Source organism: Psammomys obesus, unplaced genomic scaffold, assembly GCF_907164565.1.
Source record: "Psammomys obesus unplaced genomic scaffold, mPsaObe1.curated_primary_1811, whole genome shotgun sequence".
NCBI lineage: Eukaryota > Metazoa > Chordata > Mammalia > Rodentia > Muridae > Psammomys > Psammomys obesus.
Window position 1 is genome coordinate 25,999,853 of NW_026593286.1, and position 24,550 is coordinate 26,024,402.

Below are 24,550 nucleotides of genomic sequence, written 5' to 3' on the forward strand. Positions count from 1 at the left end.
AGGAAGGAAGGAAGGAAGGAAGGAAGGAAGGAAGGAAGGAAGGAAGGAAGGAAAGAAAGAAAGAAAGAAGGAAAGAAGGAAGGAAGGAAAGAATAAGAGGGAAAGAAGGCAGCCAAGCACAGGGGCTGGAATAGTTATGTACACCTGAATTGGCTGAACTTTGGAGGCTGAAGGAAGATGATGACTACAAGTGGATACAACTTAACATAGAGAAAACAGCCTCTCAAAGAAACATCACAAAATGAAACCACACTGGGAGATGTCCTGCTTGGGTACAGTGCTGCTGTGTATGCATGAGGACTTGAGATTGGATATCCAGCACCTGTGTAAAAAGCTGGTAGCAGCTATGCATGCCTGTGATCCCAGTACTGGGGTGGCAGAAACTGGAGACTCTCTGAGACTTACTGGCTAGCCAGCTTAGCCTTATTGGCAAACCCAAAGGCAATGAGAGACCCTGTGCCAAAAAAAACATTAGTGGAGAACAATCAAGCTCTGGCCTCCACATGCACATTCTTACATTTGCACATTCACACACTCATGTGTTGACAAAGATCAGTGATTATTTTACTGCTCCCCTGAAAATAATACACAATTATGACAAAAAGAACAAATGCCATAGCTAAATTAGATGTCACTTTAAATGCACGTCTCTTCTTCTGTCCCCAACTCTAAGAAACTAGAAAGAACATAGTCCTTAGTCCCCAAAAAGTCTTGACTTTGAATCCCAGGTTTGTGATCCTGAGCACATTACATCATTTACCTCTGAGGCTCCCCTCCCCCACTTTGTTGTAAAATGGAGTCCATACTTAATGCTTAGAACAGCTGTGACGGTGAAGGTGGGGTGACATTTTGTATGCTGAGGTAAAAGTAGGCCCCTTTTACTATTTATTGTGGATGCTTAAAATGAGGAATGGTCTCTTGCTAGCTCTGTCCTGTGTGTTGATGAGTGAAGATTAATTGTATCTCTTGGTCCCACAAACTATGGTGCATTGTCCACAACAGGGTCCTTTCTCTAAGAAAGCTACTGCAGATGGCAGAACTGGGCCCTTCCCTATGCACTGCCAGCCACACAGTGCTTGTGCTCTTCTTCTTGCCACAGGTCAGCCCCCAACCAGTGGAGACAAAGGAGTCTGGCCTTAGGAGTGTGGCCGAAGGAGTTCTGTTTCCTGGAATGCAATGCCCTCTTCACTTGGTCTGTGGATGGAAATGTGTTTTGAAACAGAACTCCTCTATTCCTACTCTATATTCCTACACTTCCAACCTAGAATGTAGCTATTCGATCCTCCATGAGCCAAGTCTTTGTCAAATGATCCATTGCCCTTTTTTTCAGTAGTGAGGAACAGTGCCTGGTATACAGTATGCGCTTAATCAAAGTTAGGTGGACAGAGAACTGAACATGTTCATCTCTAGAGTTTGGCAGCTAATCTGTCCTTAATTGAAAAACTGGAAAGTGAATTTCCCAGCAAGTTACACAGCAGGCCAGGGCTTCTAATGCTTGACTGTGCTAGTAATAGGAGAACTTTTGCTGTCTGCCCATGTATGTGTCCTCTCGTTTCCCAGGACTGGCCCAGAGTTTCTAATGGGCAGCCAGAGTTGGCTTCTACCGTTCGTAACGCTTTGTTTCCAGCTTGTAAACTATTTATGAGTTTGTTTACATCCTTATAGCCTTTCATGGCTCTATGCTTCTTGAACTCAGATACTTCCTGATGCTTGGCATATAAAGTATAGTCATACATGTTAGTTGAATAAATTGGTGGTTTTATTTAAAATACAAGATACATCTGGAGAGATAGCACAGCTACTAAAAGCTAAGGCTCACAACTCGCCACACATTGTATAGTACCATGTAAAAAAAAAAAAGAGAGAGAGAAAATACTAGCAACTGTGGGTTGGCTTTGGATTTGGTTTGTATATGTAGTGTTTCCTTTTTGTTGTTTATTGATTTTAGTCGGGGCCTCAATATAGAGCTCAGGTTGACATCCAACTCAATATTCTCCTTCCTTCACCTCTGAAGTACTGAGGATTACACGTGTGTACTGCCCTTACCGAGTGTGTGTGTGTGTGTGTGTGTGTGTGTGTGTGTGTGTGTGTGTGTGTCTTTGGTCGTGTGTCTGTGTAGTTTCTAACTGCTCTACGTTGCTTGCTTTTGTGGGAGCTGCTTGCCCATAATTGTTTGTTTCCTCGTCACTCACAGTCATCTGTCTAGGTCCTAGAAATTGACAACAGCTGATGAAATTTGTTGGCAAATCTTAATTTACAGTCTTATGTTATTGTTATCATCTGTGTCCAAATTTTAAAAGTTAATTTCAGTATGTCCTTAAGAGAATATATCATTAATGTGACATTCAGTAGGACTGTCCCCTGCCCATAGGTTATTCTAGAGAAACACACAGGTTGCCATTCTAATACTTAACTCTAAAAGTGGTTAGTTTAGATATACAGTTATATTAGTTACTTTTCTGTTGCTGTAGCAATAAAGCTACTTATAAAGTATTTAATTGGGCCTTTGGTTTCTGATGGTTAGAGTCCATGATGGCAGAGCAAAGGCCTGGCAGCAGAACAGCTGAGAGCTCACATCTTGATCCACAAGCAGAAGGTTGAGAGAGAGGCACACTGGGAATGACGTGATTCTCTTAAAGGCCAACTCTCGTTGAAAACACCTCCTTTAACAAAGCCCCATCCTCTAATCCTTCTCAAACAATTCTACAAAATGGGGATCAATATTCAAACATACGAGCCTATTGGGGACTTTTTTATTCAAACGAGCACGTTATTGTTATAGCTACCGAGATGCTAGACTTCAAGCTCACTTGTCCTTATAGAATATAGCAGCTGGACCAGCACCGAAGCTGTGTTTGAAATGTATGTAAGAGCACACATATTGTTAGAGACATAATTAGTATGAGAAACCAGAAGCAGGACTCGGCATAGTGGTACACTCCTGTAATCTGTTGAGGCTGAAGCAGGAGGATTTCGAGTTCAAAGCCCCAGTGGGCTACATATAAAAAAAAACTTATCTCCAAAAACTTAAGAACAAAAGCAAAACAAAATAAAAATCAGGTGTGGCCTAGAATACTGCATAATACTATAACATTTCAGACAACATTAGAATTGAAAAATCATACTTATTTATAGTGTTTATGTTACAAAGAAACATATTAAAAGAAAGCTAGTGTTAGAGGTTTCTCAGAGGGTTGAGAATTTAAGCAGGGTGAAAGGGGAGAGAGCAGAGGAAAGGAGTCCTGAAAGAGACTTAACAGGAAAAGTGTGTCTTGTGGCACCATTGATCACCTGTGTATCTGCCTTTGTTTTCAGAATTTTCCCCAGAGAATACCTCCTTCAACAGATCCACCTGTATTCTCTTGCTGACCTGCAGCAGGTAAGTGCTCAGAGAGTTTTTCCATTTTTGTTTTCTGTCAGAAGTCACTTAATTAATTTTTAATCAGAATGAGAGGGAGATTTAGTATAAAAAGATACTATGCGACAATGACAATACTACAAAGAATGTAGAGTCATTGGAGCTCTCTTGCATTGCTTCTGGGGAAGGTGAGTGGAACAGTCACTTTGGAAAGCAGTTTCACAGCTCTCAGGAGTTAGAGCGACCGTAGAACCCAGAGATTCCATTCCTGAGTAGATGCCCAAGTCAATGTCCTTAGGAAAACTTGTACGTGTATGCTAGGTAGGGTGATGTACCCCTGCAGTTCCGGCTACCTAGGAGACTAAGGCAGCCTGGGCTCCATAGCCAGCACAGCAAGACCTGTCCCAAACACAAACAGAACAAAATCTTTTTGAGAATGCCCAGTGCAGTATGATTCATGATAGAATAAAGTGGGGAACAACCCAGATGTTTATCAACTGATAGATGGTTGAACAAGAGTGAAATAACGGTGCACACTACAACACGGATGAGCCTTTGAAACATCACATTAAGAATCCAAGTAGGAAAAACTATTTATCTTTACAACTATTGAAATGGCATGTCCACAGTGAGCAAATCCATACTGACAGAAAGTGGAATGGTGGTTCCAGGCTCTGGAAGAATGCAGGTGAGGAGAGCCTGCCAGTGGACTGAACTAGACAGTGATGGTGCCTTGAGAATATACTAAAGAGAAATTGTTTTCTTTAAAATGAGAATATTTCAGCTGCAAATTATGTGAAAGAAAAAAAAGACGCGGGAAAGGCAGTGAGTGAAGCATAAATCCTTCAGACGAGCTGAAATCTTAACAGTTGAATGGCTGGTAAAGTTTAATAAAACATAGCAGAGCACAGAACACAAAACAACAAAAAGAAAGAGAAGAGAGTCAAACCCAGCTTTTATGATTTTGTTAGTGCATGTACTTTTAATGATTGACCAGGTTAGCAGCCAGGGTGAAGCCGTGCTTTGTGTGCTCAGTCCTAAGCTCTGAGCGTGCTTAGCTTTGGTTAATCATTTAAATCAACCACTCATGCTCCAAGAAGTTGTCAGGCTCTAAATGAAAGTGTTACTTTACTTTTTAAATACTGTTCTAAGAATCGATTAAAAACATTGTGACAACTTTAAGAAAACTCAAACTGCTGGGAGTCCATCTTTTGTTTTCCTCACTGGTTATTTTGGCCAAAAGAAATGAGATCAGCTTAAAAACTCACGCTTGACCTTTGGTCGTTTTTCCGACTTTAAATTACTTTTCAAGGTTTCTGGTGTATTTTTTTTTTTTTTAATTTAAAATTTTAAGACTGTCATGTTCGTTGTTATTTGGAGGTAAGACAGTTGTTCTAAGTAGAAGAAAGTGCTTAGTTGGGCAGTCCTGAGAGAAGGCTAGGGCTTTCATCTGTACTCTTGTCAAATTCAAGCCTGCTTGCTCCTTCAGCCCTGCCTGCCTTTCCCGCATAGGAAGCACCCGTGGGATCTGCTTGCCAGGGTGCAGAGGGATGGATCTTCAGTTATCCCTGGTGATACTCGAAGGAGAACTTATTGAATTTTCTGGTATACATTTGTTAACTATCTTCTTAAGCAGGCTGTCTGGTCATCGTGGCTATGCGCCCAGACACTATGATCGAGACCTGTGTCTAAAGGCACCAGACATTTTTATAAAGGTGCTTTAAAGTAGAGTCGCTCCTTCAAGGAGGCTCTTCAAGAGTTTTGGTGTCAGATGAGAGAGAATTAGAGTAATTCCATATTCATTTTAGGGTGTCAAAGTAGTGTGTCCATTTGAGATAATAGAGCCTGCTTTTTAAGGCTTCCCATACCCCGCTGGCCCCCGCGTGCACACCTTCCTTTTCCTTCTCCTAATAATCAAGCCATACATGACAAGCTGCTTACTTAAGTCAGTGACAGTGGTGTTCTCGGTGGGCCAGGCCATTAGTCCCCAAAGCCCCATAAGTAGCTTAATCAGTTTTCAGCTGGGCAATGGAGTGATAGAAGCAATCACCAGCTTATCAAACTCCCTGTGGGCGGGGGACTGGAGCTCACTGAATCCATTTATTTATGTAGTAGCAGCTCGCTCTAACCTGGTTCTTTGTGCCTGGCTTTAAGAGCCCCAAAGTTATCATATTTAGAGGAAGTTTAATTCAATTACTGCTTCTGCCTGAGGTGGACTAAATTGGATTTAGCTTTTGATCTGTCTCTGTCTTGGCTATCAGCCCTGAAGGGCACCCCTGCCCACTTCCCTTTGGTTATGTTTTCTAGGTCCGAACTGTTCTCGGGTATAGAGAAGTAAAGAGACCTGGAGCAGGAAAAACAATACTATCTTTTTTGTGAAAGAGTATGTCAGGATAGCAGGAACCCTTCCTGGCTGACCAGCTGTAAGCCTGCATGGATCTGAGCCATTTTGGTCTCTCTAGTCTTTTGTCAGCTCCAGGAGAGTTAGAGTCAGCAATTTTTTTCCCCATTTGATTCCATTCCTTATTCTTAAGCGCAAACTCTTAAGCAAACTTTTCTATCTTATACAGTACCTATGAAAAAGGGAGTTTTTAGGAATATGTTTTATAGTGAAAGAAAGAGAAATTAATAAATTCTTGAGAAGTGATAGCTCCTGAAAAATAGGTTCCTTTTACAAATTTCACTCATGAGTTTAATTTTTTAAAGAAAATTTCAAAAAAAAAAGTTATGATTGAATAGGCATAGCAGCTGGTGCGATGGCTCAGGGGAGAAGGTGCTTGCTGCCCAGCCTGGTGAGCTGAGTTTGATACCTGAGACACCCCCTCCCCCCATAGTGGAAGGAGAGAGCTGAATGTTGAAAGTTGTCAGTTCTTGTCTGACCTTGCACATGCACCTGCGCAAATAAATAAATAAATATAAATAAATAGTAGGCATAATAAAGAGGAAGTTGGAGTTTATTTATTCATAATTTTAAAACAGTATAGCATACAAAGCATTACTGTTAGAGATGCCGAAAACACTCTGATACCAAAGAAATGCACCCCTCATAAGTTTTATTTTTATAACAGTCCTCAAGGTTTTAGCAAATGTACTCAATCAACAATGGCTGAAGACTTTTAGCTACCTAATACATCTTTTGTTATAGTCAAGAAATTACTATTTTTATTCGCTGCCACTTTGGGGCATATTCATTCTTACTATGGTATATTTGGATATGTGGGAATAAATTACAAGGACTGACAGTTGCTTAGCGGAGAAGACCTGTTCCTGTTGCTGAGAGCAATCACCTGCTAGCTATTGGCAGAGAGCCTGCCAGTGCTAAGTCCTCATGGCCTGTGTTTCACAACTGGTTAGACTGTTCTCTGGCTATTACATGCATGGCAAGGTAGCCGCTGGACAGCACATTATGTGACTAGTCAGTTGGCAGCATTTTCTGGAGCACATGAGATAGAGCCAAGGATCATTCAGACCTGATGGCAGGGCCAGGGAAGTGTGAGGTTAGAGAAGACAAAGGTTCTCCAATTCCTGGGAGACCTAGGCACACCAACTCGCCTTGCTCATTTCCTAACGATTTCTGTTCAGCAAAAGAGGTATTAGAAGATGGTACTCAGGCTGAGGTGGTGGTGCATGCCTTCAATCCCAGCATCTGGGAGGCAAAGATAATTGGATCTCTGTGTTCAAGTCCAGCCTGACCCACAGAGCGAGATCCAGAACAGCCAGGCTACACAGTGAGACCCTGGCTCAAAGAAAGAAAAGCTATTAGTATTGCTTTCTTTTTTTTTCTTTTTCTTTTTTTAAAGCTTTTTAAAATTCCTGTATATCCCTGTGTGTGCGTTCGTGTGTGTGTGTGTGTGTGTGTGTTTACTCACAGAAGCCAGAAGAACGTTAGATTCCCTGAGACTGTAGCCACGGGCAGTTGGGAGCCATCCACCATCAGCGCTGAGAATCAAACTCAGGTCCTCTGCCTGAGCAGTAAGAGCTCTCAGCTGAGAATCAAACTCAGGTCCTCTGCCTGAGCAGTGAGAGCTCTCAGCTGAGAATCAAACTCAGGTCCTCTGCCTGAGCAGTGAGAGTTCCCAGCTGCTGAGCATCTTTCCAGCCCCTTCTCTTTGGGGGAGGCTTTATTTTGTTTGGGGAACTTTTTGTTGTTTGTTTCTTACCAAAAACGTATGTAAACAGAGGCTTTCTGTTAGGAAGGACAAATATGCTGTTTTTAAAATTTTTTAAAGTAGTTTCTAAAAGGCTAAACAGGCAACTACTGAGCTTTTCTGAATATGTAAACATGTAAAGTAAGATTTTTTAATAGGGAAAGTTCTTTCAAGCATTTTCCCCTGGTTTGGGTTTGATACCTTGAGAAGAGGGAATAAAATAGTTTCGTTCTTATTTGTTTGTTTGATTTTTTTTATTTTTTTATTTATTTTTTTTTTTTTTGAGACAGGATTTCTCTGTGTAGCCCTGCTGACAGCCTGGCTCTGGTTAGCTGGCCTCTATCTCAGAGATTCCCCTGCCTCTGCTTCTGCCTCCCCAGTGCTGAGATTAAAGGTGTCCTCCAATACCACCTGGCTCAATCTATTACTTTTAATGAAAAGAGATGGAGAAGTTGCGCGTTTTAAGTAGAGTTGTAAGTGGGAAGGGTGCCAAAAAAAGAGGGTCTGAAGACCTGGAGCGCCGTGAAGGGACTGAGCTGTAGCCGAGTGCACACTACGTCTCCAGAGCAGCCTAGAATGGCTGCAAGTGCTTGTTTCATGCTGAAGCAGTGAGCATTTGGGCTGAGCAGCAACCATCTCACAGAGCACGTGCATATACGGTGAGTCTATTGTTGGAAAACTCATGGAGGAAGGGAGGGTTGCATACCTGAGTATGTGTGTCCCACACTGAAGTCGCCAACTTCACCCCCTACACAAGCAAATGAATTAGAATTATTAGCCTTGAAACAAAACAAAGGCAGAAAGCACCACCTGTGACACAACAAATAAGTGATCTCTGATTTTTTTACTTAATTTTGTTTGTGTGTTGGGGGGTGTGCAAACATGGATGCACACGTGTACGAAAGCCAGAGGACAATGTGAAGTATCTTCCTGTCCATTTCCACCTGACTCTCTCACTAAACCTGAACCTCGCAATCCAGGCTAGTCTGGCTAACCAGCGAGCTTCTCAGAGCCCGGACCTGCTTTTAAATGAGTTCTTGGGATTTGAACTCTGGTCCTCTTTCTTTCACAGCAAGTGCTCTTACTCACTGAGCTGTCTCTCCAGCCCCATGATCTCTGCTTTTGAGTGTCAGAATAACTGTGTTATTTAATGTTGCCTACATTTTGTTTGTTTTTGAGACAGGGTCTTGCTTTGCCACCCAGGCTGACTTCCACTTCAGTTTTCCTACTTTAACCTCCAGAGTGCGGGATTGCAGGCATGCACTACCAAGCCTAACTAATTTTGCAGTCTTCTGAATAGTCGCCAAGTGTCCCTGGGCAGCTAACTTCTCAGCTAAGGTTTTGGCTACTTCCCCTATTCATCACTGTGACATACATGGCTGTCAGAAGTGTTTCACACAGGAACAGTGCATCTGGTGGCCCACTTCAGAGGCTTCCTAGAACTATAGCTAGTGAGTAAGTTCATAAAAAGGCCATGTCCAAGGCAGTTCAAGGCCAGCCTTTGAAGACATGTTTTGCTGAATTCTTCAAGGATGTTTGGTGAATCACTTTCTGTTGCCCTGCCCCCACCAAGCAAACAGAATCACAGAGTGGTGTTTTCTGTGGGCACTCTTCACAGAGTCAGGAGACAAAGGAAGGGCCTAAGTGGGCACTCAGGGCAGCTGCCCTTCTGCCAAAGAACTAACAGGTGCTGACCTTTATTCATATGTGGGTTGATGTCATTGAGTCCACAGCCAGCAGGAACACAGTGCCTCAGTGCCCACAACCAAGTCATCAGTCTCCAAGCCTCAGGAGGCTGAGGGACTTGTATTCACAGCCTCAGCAGCCCTGATCCCGGCACCATTGTCCACCAGCCATTATGGGGCAGAATAACTAATTAGGAGCATTTGGATTTAACAAGCAGAAACACAAAGCATGACAGCTCGCCTGTGTTGCTTCCTAGCCAGTGCTTGTGTCTGCTGTAGCTACTGCAACTTGAGAAACCTGTGGATACTCTGGGTTGAGGCAGGAACGCGCTGTCATTAAGACATTACTGGATATGTTAGCTGCTCTAGTCAGGGACGTTCTTCACTATCAGTGAACTAGGGGAAACACCATAAGGTACTTGGGAAAGTGTGCTTTAAGCAAATGAATATCTAGAAAATGAATATGCCTATTTTACTCAAATTCTGCTCCCACCCCCCGCCAGAAGTGGTAGGAAGGGACTGAATGCTACTCTTTGAAATCCCTGCTGGTTGGCAGTCTCAGGGAGCAGGTGTTTCTTGAGTAGGTGCTGGGCAGTTCATGCCTCCTGCTCAAACTCCAGGCTGTTCCTGATCATGTGTGGAGGGGTAAAAGGAGGAATGATAAGAACCAGTACACGTACTCAATCCAGAGCAAAAGTCTTCAGTCTTGGGCATCTCTGCCTTCCACTGACCATAATGACTGGGTTTTTGGATTTAGGTTTGGTTTGGTTTGGTTTGATTTGGTTTAGTTTAGTTTAGTTTAGTTGTTCAGTTTAGCTCCGTATAGTTTTGTTTTGTTTTTTTTTGTTTTGTTTTTTTTTTTATGATTCATTGATAGGAATAGTTAGCTGAAGGGGATACAGCAGATGAATAACATGGTGATGATGAAAATTGTGCTTTATGCCAGCTGTTCACCTTAGCACTGGGCCCAACTATAGCATGGTTCACAGCTGCTTTAAAGGAGTTGGGAAGAGATGGCCAGTGACTGGATCAGAAAAAAATGTTGACATCCAAGTTCAGAGTTGATGGAATTAAAAAAAAAAAAAAAAAGATTAGAATGGATGACCTGGTATATTTGGATAGCAAGCCCCATTGTCCAGGTAAAAAGGAGCTCAGTTGAGGTTCCAGAAGCTATCCATAAGCCCCCTGGGTATAACCACCATATAATGGCTGAAATGCAGCCACAGAATTGGAAGGTGGCCAGTCAGTGTTGAAGTCACCTTCCTGGGATCCAGGTCACTTGGCTCCTACTTTTCAATCTGTGTGCGGTGGTGATTTTTGTGTTTCAGTCATAATATGGCCTCATTAAAGACCTGTTTCCAAAGACACTTGCTGCCAGTAGTAGTATTGATCTCTCCATAGCCTGACTGCTCAGCTTGATACCTTAAACAGAAGGTGTCACCAGAAATGTTAGCAGAGAGGCTGCAAACCCTGTCATGTTATATTTGGTTAGTAGGGCATAATTCATTATCTATTGCTATACAACAGATTGCTCCAAAACATATAATTTAACACAAGAGTGAACAGTAATTGTCTCTCATGGTTGTTACGGGCCAGGAATTCCTGAGCAGTTCAGTTGAGTTGAGGTTGCAAGGAGTATGTGGGGTGGGGCCTGTGGTTACCAGCTGGAGCCGTGTCAGCTCCTCCCACAGCTGGAGCAGCAGCAGCTGGGGGCTGTTAGTGAGAGGCCTTGTGATGTGAGAGCTAGCTTGAGAGGGGTTTGAGAGAGTAAGAGGTAGCTGATGGTACTCTTTCTGTGTGACCTGGAAGTCCAGGTGCTGCCATTTCTGCCATATTCTCATTGTTAAAAATGAATTGCTAAATCATGTTCCAGTGGTGCAGTCTGTTAGCAAGTAGTGCCAGAAGACTCAGGCTCTGCTTTTCCTGTGTGTTCATGTGTGTTTATGCATGTTCACATGTAATCCAGAGAACAACCTCCAATGTCATTTCTCACATACTGTCCACCTTTGATGTTTTGTTTGCTTGTTTTCCTGCTCTTTCTTTTTCTTTCTTTCTTTCTTTCTTTTTTCTTCCTTTCTTCCTTCCTTCCTCCCTCCTTCACTCCCTCCCTCCCCTTCTTTTCTCTCTCTCTCTTTCTCTCTTTCTTTCTCACTCTTTTTTTGGAAAAGGTCTCCACAGGTGGTCTAGGGCTCACATTCAGACAAGGCTGGCAAGCCAGCAAGCCCAGGGAGCGTCCTGTCTTCCCTAGAGCTTGTCTCACAGTGCACGCCACCACATCCAGCCTCTTTATGCAGGTTCAAGGGATGTAAGCCAGGTGCTTCTGTTGTTGTTTTTGCAAGCGCTTTATTCACCATCTCCCCAACCCTTACTTTTCACATTGTAAAGACAATATAAATAGTATAAAGCACCCACCCTATAGTAAAACCACAAAAGCACATCCCTCATAGTCTGTCCCCTAAACAACTCTGTAGATATGGCTGCCCTTAATTTTTAATATATGCTTGCCACGGTGAGTTTGGAGGTCGGGGGACAACTCGTAGAAAAGAGCCCTCTCCTTTTACCAGGTGGGCTCCGGGACCAAAATCAGACCATCAGGCTTCAGGAAAGTCTCTTAACCTACTGGCCCTTTTCTAGCTTTCTAGCTCTGGCCCTTTTTAAAGACTTATTTTTACTTTTTAAATCTGTGTATATGTTGGAGTATATGCCACATGTAGATGCCCATGGAGGCTAGAAGAGTCTGTTAAGTTTTTCTCCTTTTGTGTCAGTGTATTTGAGCACAGAATGGCTGGGAAACATACCCAGCCTGGTGTGGCAGATTGTACTTTGTAAAGGAGGGTGAACACTACCTCCAATCCGATGCACCTTTCTTACCTGTGACTTACCTGCTCCTGTTGAGAGGTAGGGATTTATCTCCTTTCCCTGAATCTGGGTAGCTGGGACATTGACATTTTTTTTTTCTATGTGATTTTTCAAGGCCAAGATCTAAAAGGTAATAGAGCTTCAAGACTTGGCATGAAGCCACCATGTCATAAGAAACCCATGGAGGGGCCACACGTTGTCACCATGGCCACATCTGAGCCTGAATTGGCAGCCACCATCTACCACTGGATACACGAGAGCAAACTCCAGCCTTGGCCTTCGTGTCATATTAGCTGAGGGCACAAATGAGTGTACAGGCAGTTTGGAGCAGAGTAAGCCATCTCTTCTATGTCCTGCCTGACCTGCAGGCGCTGTGGCATAGTGGCACGATTGTTTTACGCCACTAGACTCGGGGCAGTTTGCTTTGCAGCAACAGTAATTGGAGCCTCCCCGTAATTTGGCTGTCAGGGAAGGCTTCCTAGGGCTGATTATAAATTAAGATTCAGGGCCTATAGATGGGAGCCAGGCACACAGGAGTAGAAAAAGGACTTGGGTTTGATAGCCTCAGAGCCCTCTGTGATGTGAGCTATAATATTCCCATCACTAAAGGCAAGAAGAGAAAAAAAATCATCGCTAACCTTGACATTCCTAAAGAATATTCCAAGTACGTCAGGATTATTTGGACATTTGTCTCAGTAAAACACTGATGGAATGAGTTCAATGGTGGCACCCCTCTCAGAAGTGAAAGATTCCAGTGTGCCCAGAGCTGCAAAAAGTGGAGTCTGTAGTTTTCCCTTTCTACCTGTACACAAAAGCATGAGCTCAGCTCTCTGTTTCCAAATCCCTGGCTGGGTATTTCCTCCATATCCATTCATTCTTTCAGCAAATATGCATTAAGCGTGAATAGACCAGAAACTGGCCGAATCTTGGGACTAATAGGCTCACTTCTCAAGAAAGGACCAGTGTCACTTCCTGGTACAAACACACGCCTACTCTCTTGGTTCTGCTCTACCTGGTGATGCCTGTGGGATTTTACCCCTTGCTACCAAATGCCAACCTCCTGCCACATTTTCAGCTGATCTTTAAGGACACCAGAAAAGTAAAGAAGGCTCTCTCTAGTCAGGGACTGAAGGCCTCAGGAAGTCCGGCACTTTCCAAAGTTCATTCACTTGCAGTGTCCTAAGGTGGAACTGGAAGTACAGCAGCCCTATGAGACAGCTGAGCACAGTGTCCTGGCTGACAGCATTGTCTGCTTGTGACCCTGTGATCCATCTGTACTGTAGCCTGCTACTTTGAGCAATAGAATGTCTATCTTCTGAGGGAAAAGAAGAAGGCTCACCAGGGCGGCATTTTCCCATTTTTGTTTGGTTTTTAACTTCTTCATTAAATCTCAGTACAGCGTGAATGCACTTGCTTCTGAGATCTTAAGACTGGGAATCAGTTGTGACAGCAGGGGCCATCTTTGTAGCACAAGAGAAGGTATAGGTGCAGCAGTGTACTTGAGAAGCTGCTGAAACATTTGTAAGCCCAGCTTCAGCATGTGAATGGGTTTCTTGTCACAGAATTCTGTATTCCTGAGGGTTAGTCATTCATGTGTTCACCCTCATAGGGAGAAAGTGGCAAGGGACTTCTTACATGCACCAGGCTCTCACAACAAATAACAGGAACTGGGTAGGAAGCCGCCACTGCCACCCCCCCAGGGTAGCCAGTGTGTACTAACGTGACAGCAATTCAGAACGGCAGCCTCACCAGTCTGTTCACCATTGTAAAAGAGAGAAAAACGGGTTTAGAACAGGGCTGCATTGGCTGGGATTCCTGTGGAGACCCATCGAGTGGAATTTGTGGCTGAAGTGGCCAGAAGCGAGACTTCAGGTTGGGACAGTGAACCTGAGAGCTTCTCTGAGGGAACAGCTGTTACTCAGTAGACCCGGAGTCACCAGCTCTTTCCATTTTCTGAGAGAAGCCGGAAATCCGTATTTTATGTGAAATTTCTCAATATTTAAACACTCTGCAGGCCAAACAAAACACAGCCACCGGTTTTGACCTCTGCTTTATAATAGAGAATGCTTGCTTTTGTTCCTGCAAACTAATGAATGCTCAATTAAGAGAAGGAATGTGGAGGTTAGTGTTAGACTGTGCTCTTCAATGGGCTGCAGACCCCATCCCAAACCCTTGAGATACTAATTGACAGGCCTGCCCAGACTGACAGCCGGGCTCTGAAAGTGGACACACACAAGGAAATAGGAAAGCTATTCCAGGTCACTCTGCAAGGTCAGGGCAGCAATGCAAACATTGGGAGGGCTGAAAACACAGGTCAGGTGGCAGCAAGAAAGCCCCACAGTCCTGATAGCTGTGGTTAATAAATCATATTGGAAAGGTATCAGCAGCCTCTCTCTCCCTGGTATTGCTCTGTGAGGTGGAAAATTAAATAGAAATCAAACTGCAGATGGCTGTCAGGAGCTTTTAGGAGATCAGCATGCCAGTGTGAGGCCAACATGGGATGAAGTTTCTGCCTGGAGCAAAGGTCTCCAAAAGAGTAATGATATACACTGTTGGGCATCAGAGAGGGGCTGGGTACCACAGTGCTTGCACTCTCGTGTTTCGTAGTTCACCTGCCCATGTTCAAATGCCAGTTCATCCACGTGCACCTTGGTCAAATGGCCTCCGTCAGGGAACTTACTTTGTGCCAAAGGAACTTAATCTCTGAAGTAGGAATGATATTATTTGCTCTAAAAGGGTGTTGTGAAGCTCAGTGTTAGTACAATACATTTAGAAGAAGTACAGACATTTAGAAGTCTGCCTAACATGCAAGGCCCTGGGAGATGTGCTCTTTGCTTGTGGTGTACATAATTGCACTGGTACACTAGGAGAGTCCAGCCTCTTTTAGGTGGCTCTTTGGGACTTCTTCAGTGTCACCGAGATCCCCATCTGTAGACACTATATTGCAACCATCACTGCAGAAGCAATGCTGCTGCATTGTAGTTTTGCCCACCAGAATCTGTAGGGGGATGTTACACAGGAGCCTGGTGTAGTCTCAGTTGCCCCACCGTCATTATATGGAGTGGATTGGTAGAAAAACTCTGGCGCGCGCGCACACACACACACACACACACACACACACACACACACACACACACCTTTCAGTCCTAAACCAGACTTCCTTTTGGGCCCACAAGGGAATGAACATGGAGAGCTCCCTCCTTTCATTGTACACTTCCTTTGCACCTCACCAGAGTGATTATGGTACTGTGACCTCAGCTTGCCTCCTCTCTACTGTCACAGAAAGGTCTTCAGAGCTTGTGCCAAAGGTGAGTTTGTGGTTGCTAAGAAAGGAGAGTGTCCTCCACACCTATTTCTCTGAAGAATGAATGCCCCTTCAGTAGGTTATGCACATATATCTTCAGTTTTCACAAAAAGCAGCCTTTTATAGAATTATAGAGGATACATTTTTGTGCTCAAGGAAAACCACCAAGATCATACTGTTTCTGCCGCTATAAGAGAAGCTCACCAGCCTGAGATGTTGGCAGAAACAAAAAGCAAGCCTGTTTCTTCCCACCTGCAATTATAGTTTTACTAGCTTGTAAAGCGCACACAGAATTTGTGGTACATTCTTCCCTTGCAGTAGGGGAGCGGCCCTGCTGTGAATGTAATTGGCTTTCTAGCTTCCTTTAACACTGAGGTGGAAAGGAGCTGGCCTGAAGGGCCTTTAAGCTTAGAATTTCTCCATGCTGAATTGTGTTTAAATTCCATACATCTCCCTGAATGCATGGTTCCATTAAGCCTTAGTTAGAAGTGGAAACAAGGCTTTCGTCTGGATGTAGCCCCTTCCCTGCCATTTCTTGTCACTTGGTAAAAGCTGAATATCTCTCTTTCTCTTTACCTCTCCTCCCCACCTCTCTCTGCGCCACCCCTCTCCCCCCCCCAACCCCCGTGGGTTCTTAACTTAACCTACTGGTAGGGATTATTTTGAACCCTTTTAAAGAGACACGATATCTTTATGTGTCGCTTCGTTCAGAACATCTCATTTGGATCACCCCTCCTTTTCCAGCTTCAGTTTGCACAAACTCTCTTCCCAAGCCCAGGGTCACAAGGCACATCTTTGGACAGAAGCTGTCTTTCTTATTTTACCTCTCTGTCCTGCATGTCCTTGTTTACAAAGCTAAAAGTGGAGTTCGACAATCTTTTGAGCTTCTTCCAGCGCTCGGGGCCCTGGTTTTAAGCTCCTTGAGAAGTTACTGAAATGAGAAAGCCACTCCATATACATCTATTTTCCAGAGCTTCACAGCCAGGTTGCACAAAACAGCCAGCTAAGGCAAGGAGCCAGAGGAGCCGGACCCCTGAATGCCAGGGAAACACCATCAGCTCTCGGAATAAAGGGCAAAATTTCCATGGGCCAGAGGTCAGCTATTTCAGCTTTTTGTCAAGAAGCGGCAGTTTTAGTATTTTTACAAATACAGTCTGAAGGACAGCTTGTAAAAACACATTCAGTAGATAATCTTGTATCCTGTAGCTATCAGACAGGCTCTGAGAAATGCATTGTTAAGCAGTCCATTGTTGTGAACATCATAGAGGCACCTAGACAAACCTGTTTGGTACAGGTCAACCCAGCAGGCGGCTTTGCAGCACCATCCAAAGATGCTGAGGCTGACACTTAGCATACTCTGACAGGAAACCCTTTTTCCCTCTGAAAAGTTCAAATACTATAGTCTAGTGATTAAAGATAAGAGAGTAATAAATCAGCAACACTTGTTTATCATCAGTATCAACCCTTATGGAGTGTGTTCTAAGTGTGTGCTGCACTGTCTTATATTGCATAACATTGGAGAATGTGACTGTGCTGATACATTCTAAGATAGGTACCATTTTTCTTGTGCAAACCCAGTCCTTGTACAAATTAAGATGGCGAGCCCACAGGTAGGACTGTTACTGGGCATTTTGTGATTGAAATGTTTAAATGACACAGACTGTGACAACTTTCCGTATTCCTTAAAAATAAACCCTTTTCTTTATACCTCATAATCCAATAGCAGTTAAGCTAATGTCGAACACACAAACGTAGGCCATTAAAGTAATTTGCCATCTGGTGGGCTTCCTCTTGAGCCAGGCAGCACAGTACAGTTAACTAGTAAACTAGGAGTTAACTAGTTTACAGTTAACTAGTTTACAGTTAACTAGTTTACAGTTAACTAGTAAACTTTTCACCTTGGGGTGAAAAGCAGGGAGCCATGGGCCATTTGCAGCTCTGGTGTGTAAGAGATGGGCTACTTAGGAACTTGTGATAGATACGAGACATTAAAGCAATGGGGTAAGATTTTAAAGCTGAAGAATACAGGAGAGCAACAAGGCTGTGACAGGACTCCTGGGTGGTGTAGAGGTCAAGGGCACAGGGAGAAAGTAGGCAAGGCAGCTGGGAGGTAAAAACAAAACAGTGATGTTAGTTTCACCTTCCCTGCCTGGTGTCTTCAGGGGCAGGTCAGTGCTCACCAAGCCAAGAGTCGGGAGCCAGAGAAGGCAGGGTTCTCAGCCTTCTTGTTCCATCCTTGAGTTGCTAAGATACAGTCCCACTGAAAGCAAATTTTCCTTTCATAGTTGGTTACAAGAGAACAGAAAGGGATGGCCCTCAAACCCCATGACCCAAGAGGACAGTAACAGTTTATCCTTACCAAGTCATGTAATATCTCTGGTGCTTAAAATCTTTGAGTGTAAAATTAGAAGGCTGTACTAAATAATTAGATTAATAACAGTGCCTTTTTATTATATGCTCAACAAATGCCATTGACTTTTATGTTAGAGGACTAACTTTAGGCCAATGCCTGTTTTAAATCTACATGGATTATCTCATTTAATCCTCAGACCAGCCCTTTGAGATGGGTACTATTATTATCCATGTATTACCAATGAGATGAACTTACTCAAAGCCATCCTGCTAACATGGAGGAGCTGGAATTCAAACCCAAGCTCTCTGCTCTAGCCAACACGTTATTTTCAGTTTTATGTGAAATGTTTCAAATGTTTCAAAATATAAAGGATCACTGCACCAGTTTCATAATTACCCCAGCAGTTGTAGGAGTCCCTGAGTGGAGAAATGAGAACCACCGGATTGGATGGTTTCCTTCCAGCACCAAACCTTCCCAGATCCTCTTGCCAGCAAAGCAAAGACTTCCCCCTCCAGGCTGGAGCTCCCTGGGCCTTTCCCTGGGTTGGGATGGGAACAGTGGGTCAAAGGAAGATAGAACTTGCTCACACACCTTCACTAGCTACAGAGTACCAGCCCCAACCCAGTGCTCAAGGAGACTCAGGGCACATTGTGACTTTACTGCCCAGGACCACTTATCCATCCAATTCCCTTAATAAGCCTCAAGCCCCAATATTATTTATAGGTCAATTTTAAATAGTGCCATTGTGATCAGGTTTTTTTAATTCTTTTTATTTTTTATTATTATTTTTTATTTTTCAAGACAGGGTTTCTCTGTGTAGACTAGGCTACCCTCGACCTCGTGGAGATCCTCCTGCCTCTGCCTCCCGAGTGCTTGGATTAAAGGCATACACCAACACTGCCTGGCCTCATCAGATATTTTCATTCTGTCTGTACCAATGACCTGTAGCCATCAAAACCAACAAGAATCTAGAGCAGAGCACCTGAGTCACCTCCCAAATATATTGTGGTTTACAAGGAAAGCAGACAAATTCTGTGTATTTAAGGAGCTTCAGGTTTTTAATTTTTCAAAAGTTTGGGGTTGTCACATTCTGTATTTACATCTTGTGTCAGAGTTTCTACCTCTCCTCCCTCTACATATTTTGTAACTGTGACTGCTTTCTAATTCCCTCCCCTTCAGCTGATGGGAGTCATTGGCATATGTTTGGAGTTCTGCTAGCGCCCCTCCCATAGAATGTGGTTAGAAAACTCGATGCTTCTAGAATTGCCATTAGCCTAAAGGTTCCTTCTGGAAGGACCGAAAGCAAAATCTCTGATGCAGTTGACATTTTAGGTGTGTATATAATTTACCAAATTGTTGGCCACTTGGCTCTGAGTTGGTGGTCACAAAAGGAATTAGCAGCACCCCCCTGCTATCCCCAAAATATGAAAAGGGAAGGGTGTTACTTGGCTTTGGCCCAGAGTCCTGCTGGCACACAGAGTCAAACAGCAGCACAATGGTACATTTGGCCACTAAAGGCTTTGGGAAAGCAGAAAGGGCCAAAATAGTTGTGGCATAAGTTGGCTAGTGTATTAAGCAAATCTGAGTTTAATTTAACATAGAGATAACAGCGTCTTCACCCCCCTCACCCCCACCCCCTCAACTGGCTGTTGCTTTCTCAGTCTCCGTGGGATGAAAAATGCAGCCAGGAGTTAGTTCACAGGGGCATTCATGGGCTTTCAAGTAAGACACACAGTGGTCCTTACATAGGCTTTCTCATTTGCCTGGGCAAGATGGAATAAGGATAAAAAGACAGACGTAGCTGGGGAAATCTGAAAATGGATCTTGAGGTTTGAATTCCTACTGTGAGTTTGCTTAAGCCACACTGCCTGAGCTTAGTCTAGAGAGGCAGGCAGTCTGTCTCCCTGGGATAAGGAAGGATTTGGAACTCAGTGAGTGTGAGGTCTTGGCCTCCACTGTGTTTTCTGGTTTGTTTTGTTAGCAGAAGCAAGTTATTCTAGTTCCTTGCTCCTGGCTTTTCCCTCAGCACATTTAAGCAATGAGTCTCCACCCCATTGATGGCAATGGGGTGGATGGAATGGGATAATGAAAGGGTAGATGGACACGTTGATTCAGCTTCTAGGATGAGGGAGGCAAGGAGATTTCAGACCTCAGAGCTAGCTTCTCAGTCTATCCAGGGTGGTGAGGGAAGGGGGACCACAGGGCTGAAGTCATCTCATACTAGGAGAGAAGCTGATGTCCCCAGAAACAACCATGGCCAGCAGCATTAGCTGGGAAAACCAGCTTTTATCCCTGGGAAGTGGTTAGCAGTAGAGAAGCTATATAGAAAGAGAGTCAGTGCAGTCACCAACCAAACTAATTAGGACATGTAAAATGGTTAAAATGGTATAGCTTATGTTATGTATATTTACCATTTGTTAAGGAGAAGAATGTCTTTTTAAAATAAAAAAAACTTTAAGCATCTCAGGAAAGAACCAGCACTCCTTGACTGTGGACTCTACAACCTTGAGTATTTACTAAATGCTTGTTACTGTGACCAAGCGAGTTCAAAATATGTGTCAATCAAGACACACATTCTAGGTGAACACGCGCTGAGAGTCCACTGAGTCATGAGAAGGGCTGCTTGTAGGAAGGCACATGAGCCCCACACCCAGCAGGCTCTATGGCTCATAGGGCAGAAGCATACAATTTAGTGGTTCTTTTTGAGTATGGAGGGGGGCAGAGGGAAGGTCTCACTGTGTAACCCTGCCTGTCCTGGAACTCACAGAGATCCACCTGGCTCTACCTCTGAAGTACTGAGACTAAAGGCGTGGGCCACCACACCAGCCTTAACCTGGTGAGTCTTCCCAAAAGAAAATGTCACCTAAGTTACAAGTTCTTAGAAAACAGTCTCTAAGCGAAAAGGTCAACCTAGAGTTCATCCTTCTCTGCCAGTTCTGGTGGTGCTACTGTGAATAATGCTTGAGCAAGAGGAAATGCCCAAAAAGTGCAGAGTAGAGTGAGTCACCTCCAGGAAGAAGGCAGAGATGGGAATGAACTCAGAAGGGGCCATCTGTTCCTTCCAGCCATGCTATTGTTTGTAGCGGAACACTGTCATTAATCTCTGTTTTCTCTGTAGTGCTACTCGGTCCTGAGTGCAAATAAATAGTTGGTTTTCAAGAAAATCCTTAAATAACCCTGGTGTGTGGGTTTGCTTCAGCATGACCTCTGATGGGGCCCGTTAGCAAGGTTACTGAGGACACAGCATCTGAAAACAGGCAGTCTGAGTTGAATGTCGGCTGTGCCCCTCAGCTACCCTGTAAGCCTAAGAAGTTACTTAAACTTGTTACAGCTCAGTGTCCTTTTCTTAAATCCTACCTCACTAGGTCATGAGTTTAAGTGAGGTACACATGTATGTGGTGCTGAGTGGAGTGTTTAGCAGTACAGTGAATGACCTTGGTGCTGTTAGTGAAAGTCCCCTCTGTGCTGTGAAAACAGACCGCTTGGCCAGTAGCACTGTAATGAACCTTTATCATGGCCCATCTGACCACAGTTTCTTGCTTTGCTTATGTTTCCTGTTCTGGCCACCAGTTAAACTATCTGAGAACAATAAGAACATACTAACAGTCACTAGAAACTGTCTGCAACATTACACCAGAGATTTGTAGGTGCATGGTTTTATACATACTGTATACCCCTCTTCTAGCATGACTCCAGTCTTTTCTAGAATATACCCCCACATTTCTCTCTCTGACATGGATAATAATTTACTCCGCATGAATGGTAAGGAAACTAAGAGAATAAGTGTTGAGTCTTTATTGCTATGTGTTAGTAAATAATTAAATGTCATAAAAATGCTGTAGCATTGGGGAAATGTAGTGAAAGCAGCAGTTGATCCTCTGTGGTACTCTCACTCTTTAGAGACACTACTAACGTGAAGCACAGTGCTGATGGTCCAACAGAGAAACACAAAGCAGAAGACATGATAACGCACGCCTGTAATCCTAGTACTCAGGAAGCTAAGGCAAGAAGATCAGGTGTTTGGAGACATTCTGGGAGACAAAAAAGTTTTAGAGCAGCTTGGATTATTAATCAAGACCTTACCTTAAGAAACCAGGGGCCAGGGGCCATATAGCTCAGTGGTCAAGTTCCTGTCTATGCCTGCCTAGCATGCTTGACCCTGGGTTTGGTTCAGTGTAATTCAGTTCTTTGGTGAGGTGACATTGCTAACAGAATTGTACCCTTAAATGAGGGCTTTTTCTGTTGTCAGAACTCAGTGTGTTCTTAGTAGTAAGTTATTCTATATGTTAGTGTATACCAATACATATATGCAAATGTATAGTTTGCCTTGTATATTTAAATAAATAATCTCCTTTCCAAAGTTTGGAAATTCTTGGTAATTATATTTACTTCATTATATTTACTTCATATACATTTTCACTTGATTGTATCTACATATTTTCTAGGATGTCCTATAGTATATTCTTCTGAAATCACCTTGAGATAAGAATTGTGAGCACTACACCAAACTGCAGTTCGTGTTTGTTTGAGACAAAGTTGCTGTCTACCTCACTGGTGTGAGTTGCCCTGCAAAGAAGAAAAAGTAATGGCCTGAGACTGTGTAAGGGTGGGGGTGGGGGTGGGGAAGGAGGGCGAGAAGGCAGCTTGGCCCCAAATGCCTTTGGAACCTGAGAGAAGGGAGAACTGACTGCCCCAGACGTGTTATTTTTCCTGTGGCTTCCACCCCCACCTCTTCCAGTCTGAGCTCTGAGTACAGTTGAAGTTTTCACCACAGAACTTGGCTATGCTTCCTAAGGGACTTTTCCCCCCATCTTTCCATAAATTATAGGTTTGTATATGAGAGCAGAACAGATGATTCCCATTATCCTTTGGGTTGGGTTCGTGTGTATTTGTGTGTGTGTGTGTGTGTGTGTGTGTGTGTGTGTGTGTGTGTGTTTGAGAAACCTCCTGCTGTCCACTCTTAAGTGTGTATCCAGTCTCAAAGCTGAATAGCTTTTGTTAACAGGAGAGCCTGTTGACCAGTGAATTGGGCCTTTCCTTCTCAATAGGACTTTAACTATGCCAACTGCAGGGATAGGAAGCCAGGCTCTACTCTACTTACTGACACCCTTAGCTCCAGTACAGTACCTGGCACACTATATTGAAGCTCCTTTGTGTGCGTATGTGCAGATTTGTCATTTGACATTTCTACAATACATTTTACTCTCATCAATAACCGATTCGGATCACTATAAAATAATTGGACAAATCTGAAGAGTTAACCAACCCAGGATATAGAAACCATTTATAAATAGTTACCTAATTTTTTAGTCTTTGTAGTCGTTGCTTTTTTTTGTTGCTGTGGTAAAACCCCATGACCAAAAGTGACTTACGGAAAAGAGGAGTTTGTTTTGTCTTACGGTTCCATAGAGGGTCCATAATGGTGAAGCATGGCAAGTGTGCCCAGGGAACTGAGACATCGCATCTCTGTTCACACATAGGAAGCAGAGAGAGTGAAATAGAAGTGACCTCAGGCTGGAAACTCTCAGCCCTCCCCCAGTTACGTACTTCCTCCAACAAGACTCTACCTCCTTAAGGTTCCAAAGAGTACCACCGATCAGAGACCAAGTGTCCAAATACTAAAGCCTGTAGAGGTATTTCTCATTCAAGCAGCCACACTGTAATGCTTAAGCATAGAGAACTCCTATCCGGGGCACTCCTTTTGTTTAGCTACCCAGTCTAAGTGGAACCCAGTGACAGGCCAGGGAAAAGAGTGAACTGTATTACATTGGAACTTATTCTTCCCTTTTGAAATCCTAAAATGTTTAGGCTAAGCCTCTCAAAGAAATAGTTTCCCAGGGAAAGGCACAAAGGAAATGAGAAAATGAGGCCTACAAAGATAAGCAGAATATAATTTACTTCAGGATTTTGAACATTTTGTTGTTCACAGGCATAATGGGATTAGAGGAAGTAAAAAGCACCCATGACAGGATGAGAGGAAGAACGCAAGCAGGAAAGAACAGGTGACATATGTAAGGAAGAAGAGTTGATGTTGGGTAAACATTTCAATAAAAAAAAATTGAGGGACTTGGAGAAAGAGCAGGCAAGGGTGGTCATGTCACCTACTTCCAGAAGAAACAGCAATATGGACTATAGAAGCAGACTCCGGAACAGAGGGTCACAGAGGGAGAACTGAATTGCTCAAGTGGAGATGGTGAAAGAAGAGTCAGCCATCGATGAGCGGAGAAAGGGAGGTACTTTCAAGAAGTGTGCTAGAGAGATGGAGAAAGTGGCTGAGGAAGACAGTTTTATAACTCAGGATCTTCTGAATGAGACTGCCATCAAGGTAGCCCCTCCAAAAGGGCCTAGAAAGTGCTATAAATTCCCACTACAACCTTGACTTGAAGTTTAATGAGCCAAATATGTATTTGCCTGCTGCCTCCTGCCCTAACCTTGACCAAGTCCTACTGAATTAATACCCTCTCTTTCTGCTGGACTGCCTTGGCAACTCTTTTGTTCTCACTGTACTAAAAATAGTTCCAGGGACAAAAGGGATGAGATACATGAAAGGCAACAGCTTAGGATATGTTAATATATGCCTTTCTTGTTCAGGACCAACTAATCCATCTTAGGAGCCCCCTAGAACTAGTGCTTTTTGATGTTGGCATTTTATTCAATGATTTATTGATGGCTGACCCCCTTCCTGTATTTCATAATATGAATTCAAATTTAATACATGTAGTCACTCTGAGGATTAAATCCTATGTTAATTCTGTTGTTTACTCTAAATAGACGAGATATTGATTGCATAATTAAAAAGTTAATAACTTAGACAGCCTTGCTTACCTAAGTAGTAACTTAAAG

General features: G+C 43.4%; 1 protein-coding gene across 1 annotated transcript in view; it reads left to right on the forward strand.

The window, feature by feature from the left end:
* Plekhm3 (pleckstrin homology domain containing M3) overlaps positions 1–24,550 on the forward strand; it is a 163,638-nt gene that overhangs the window by 91,875 nt on the left and 47,213 nt on the right. The window contains exon 6 of the mRNA XM_055616780.1: positions 3,316–3,379. Within this exon, the coding sequence (XP_055472755.1) occupies positions 3,316–3,379 (64 nt within the window). The remainder of the gene's footprint in view (positions 1–3,315; positions 3,380–24,550) is intronic.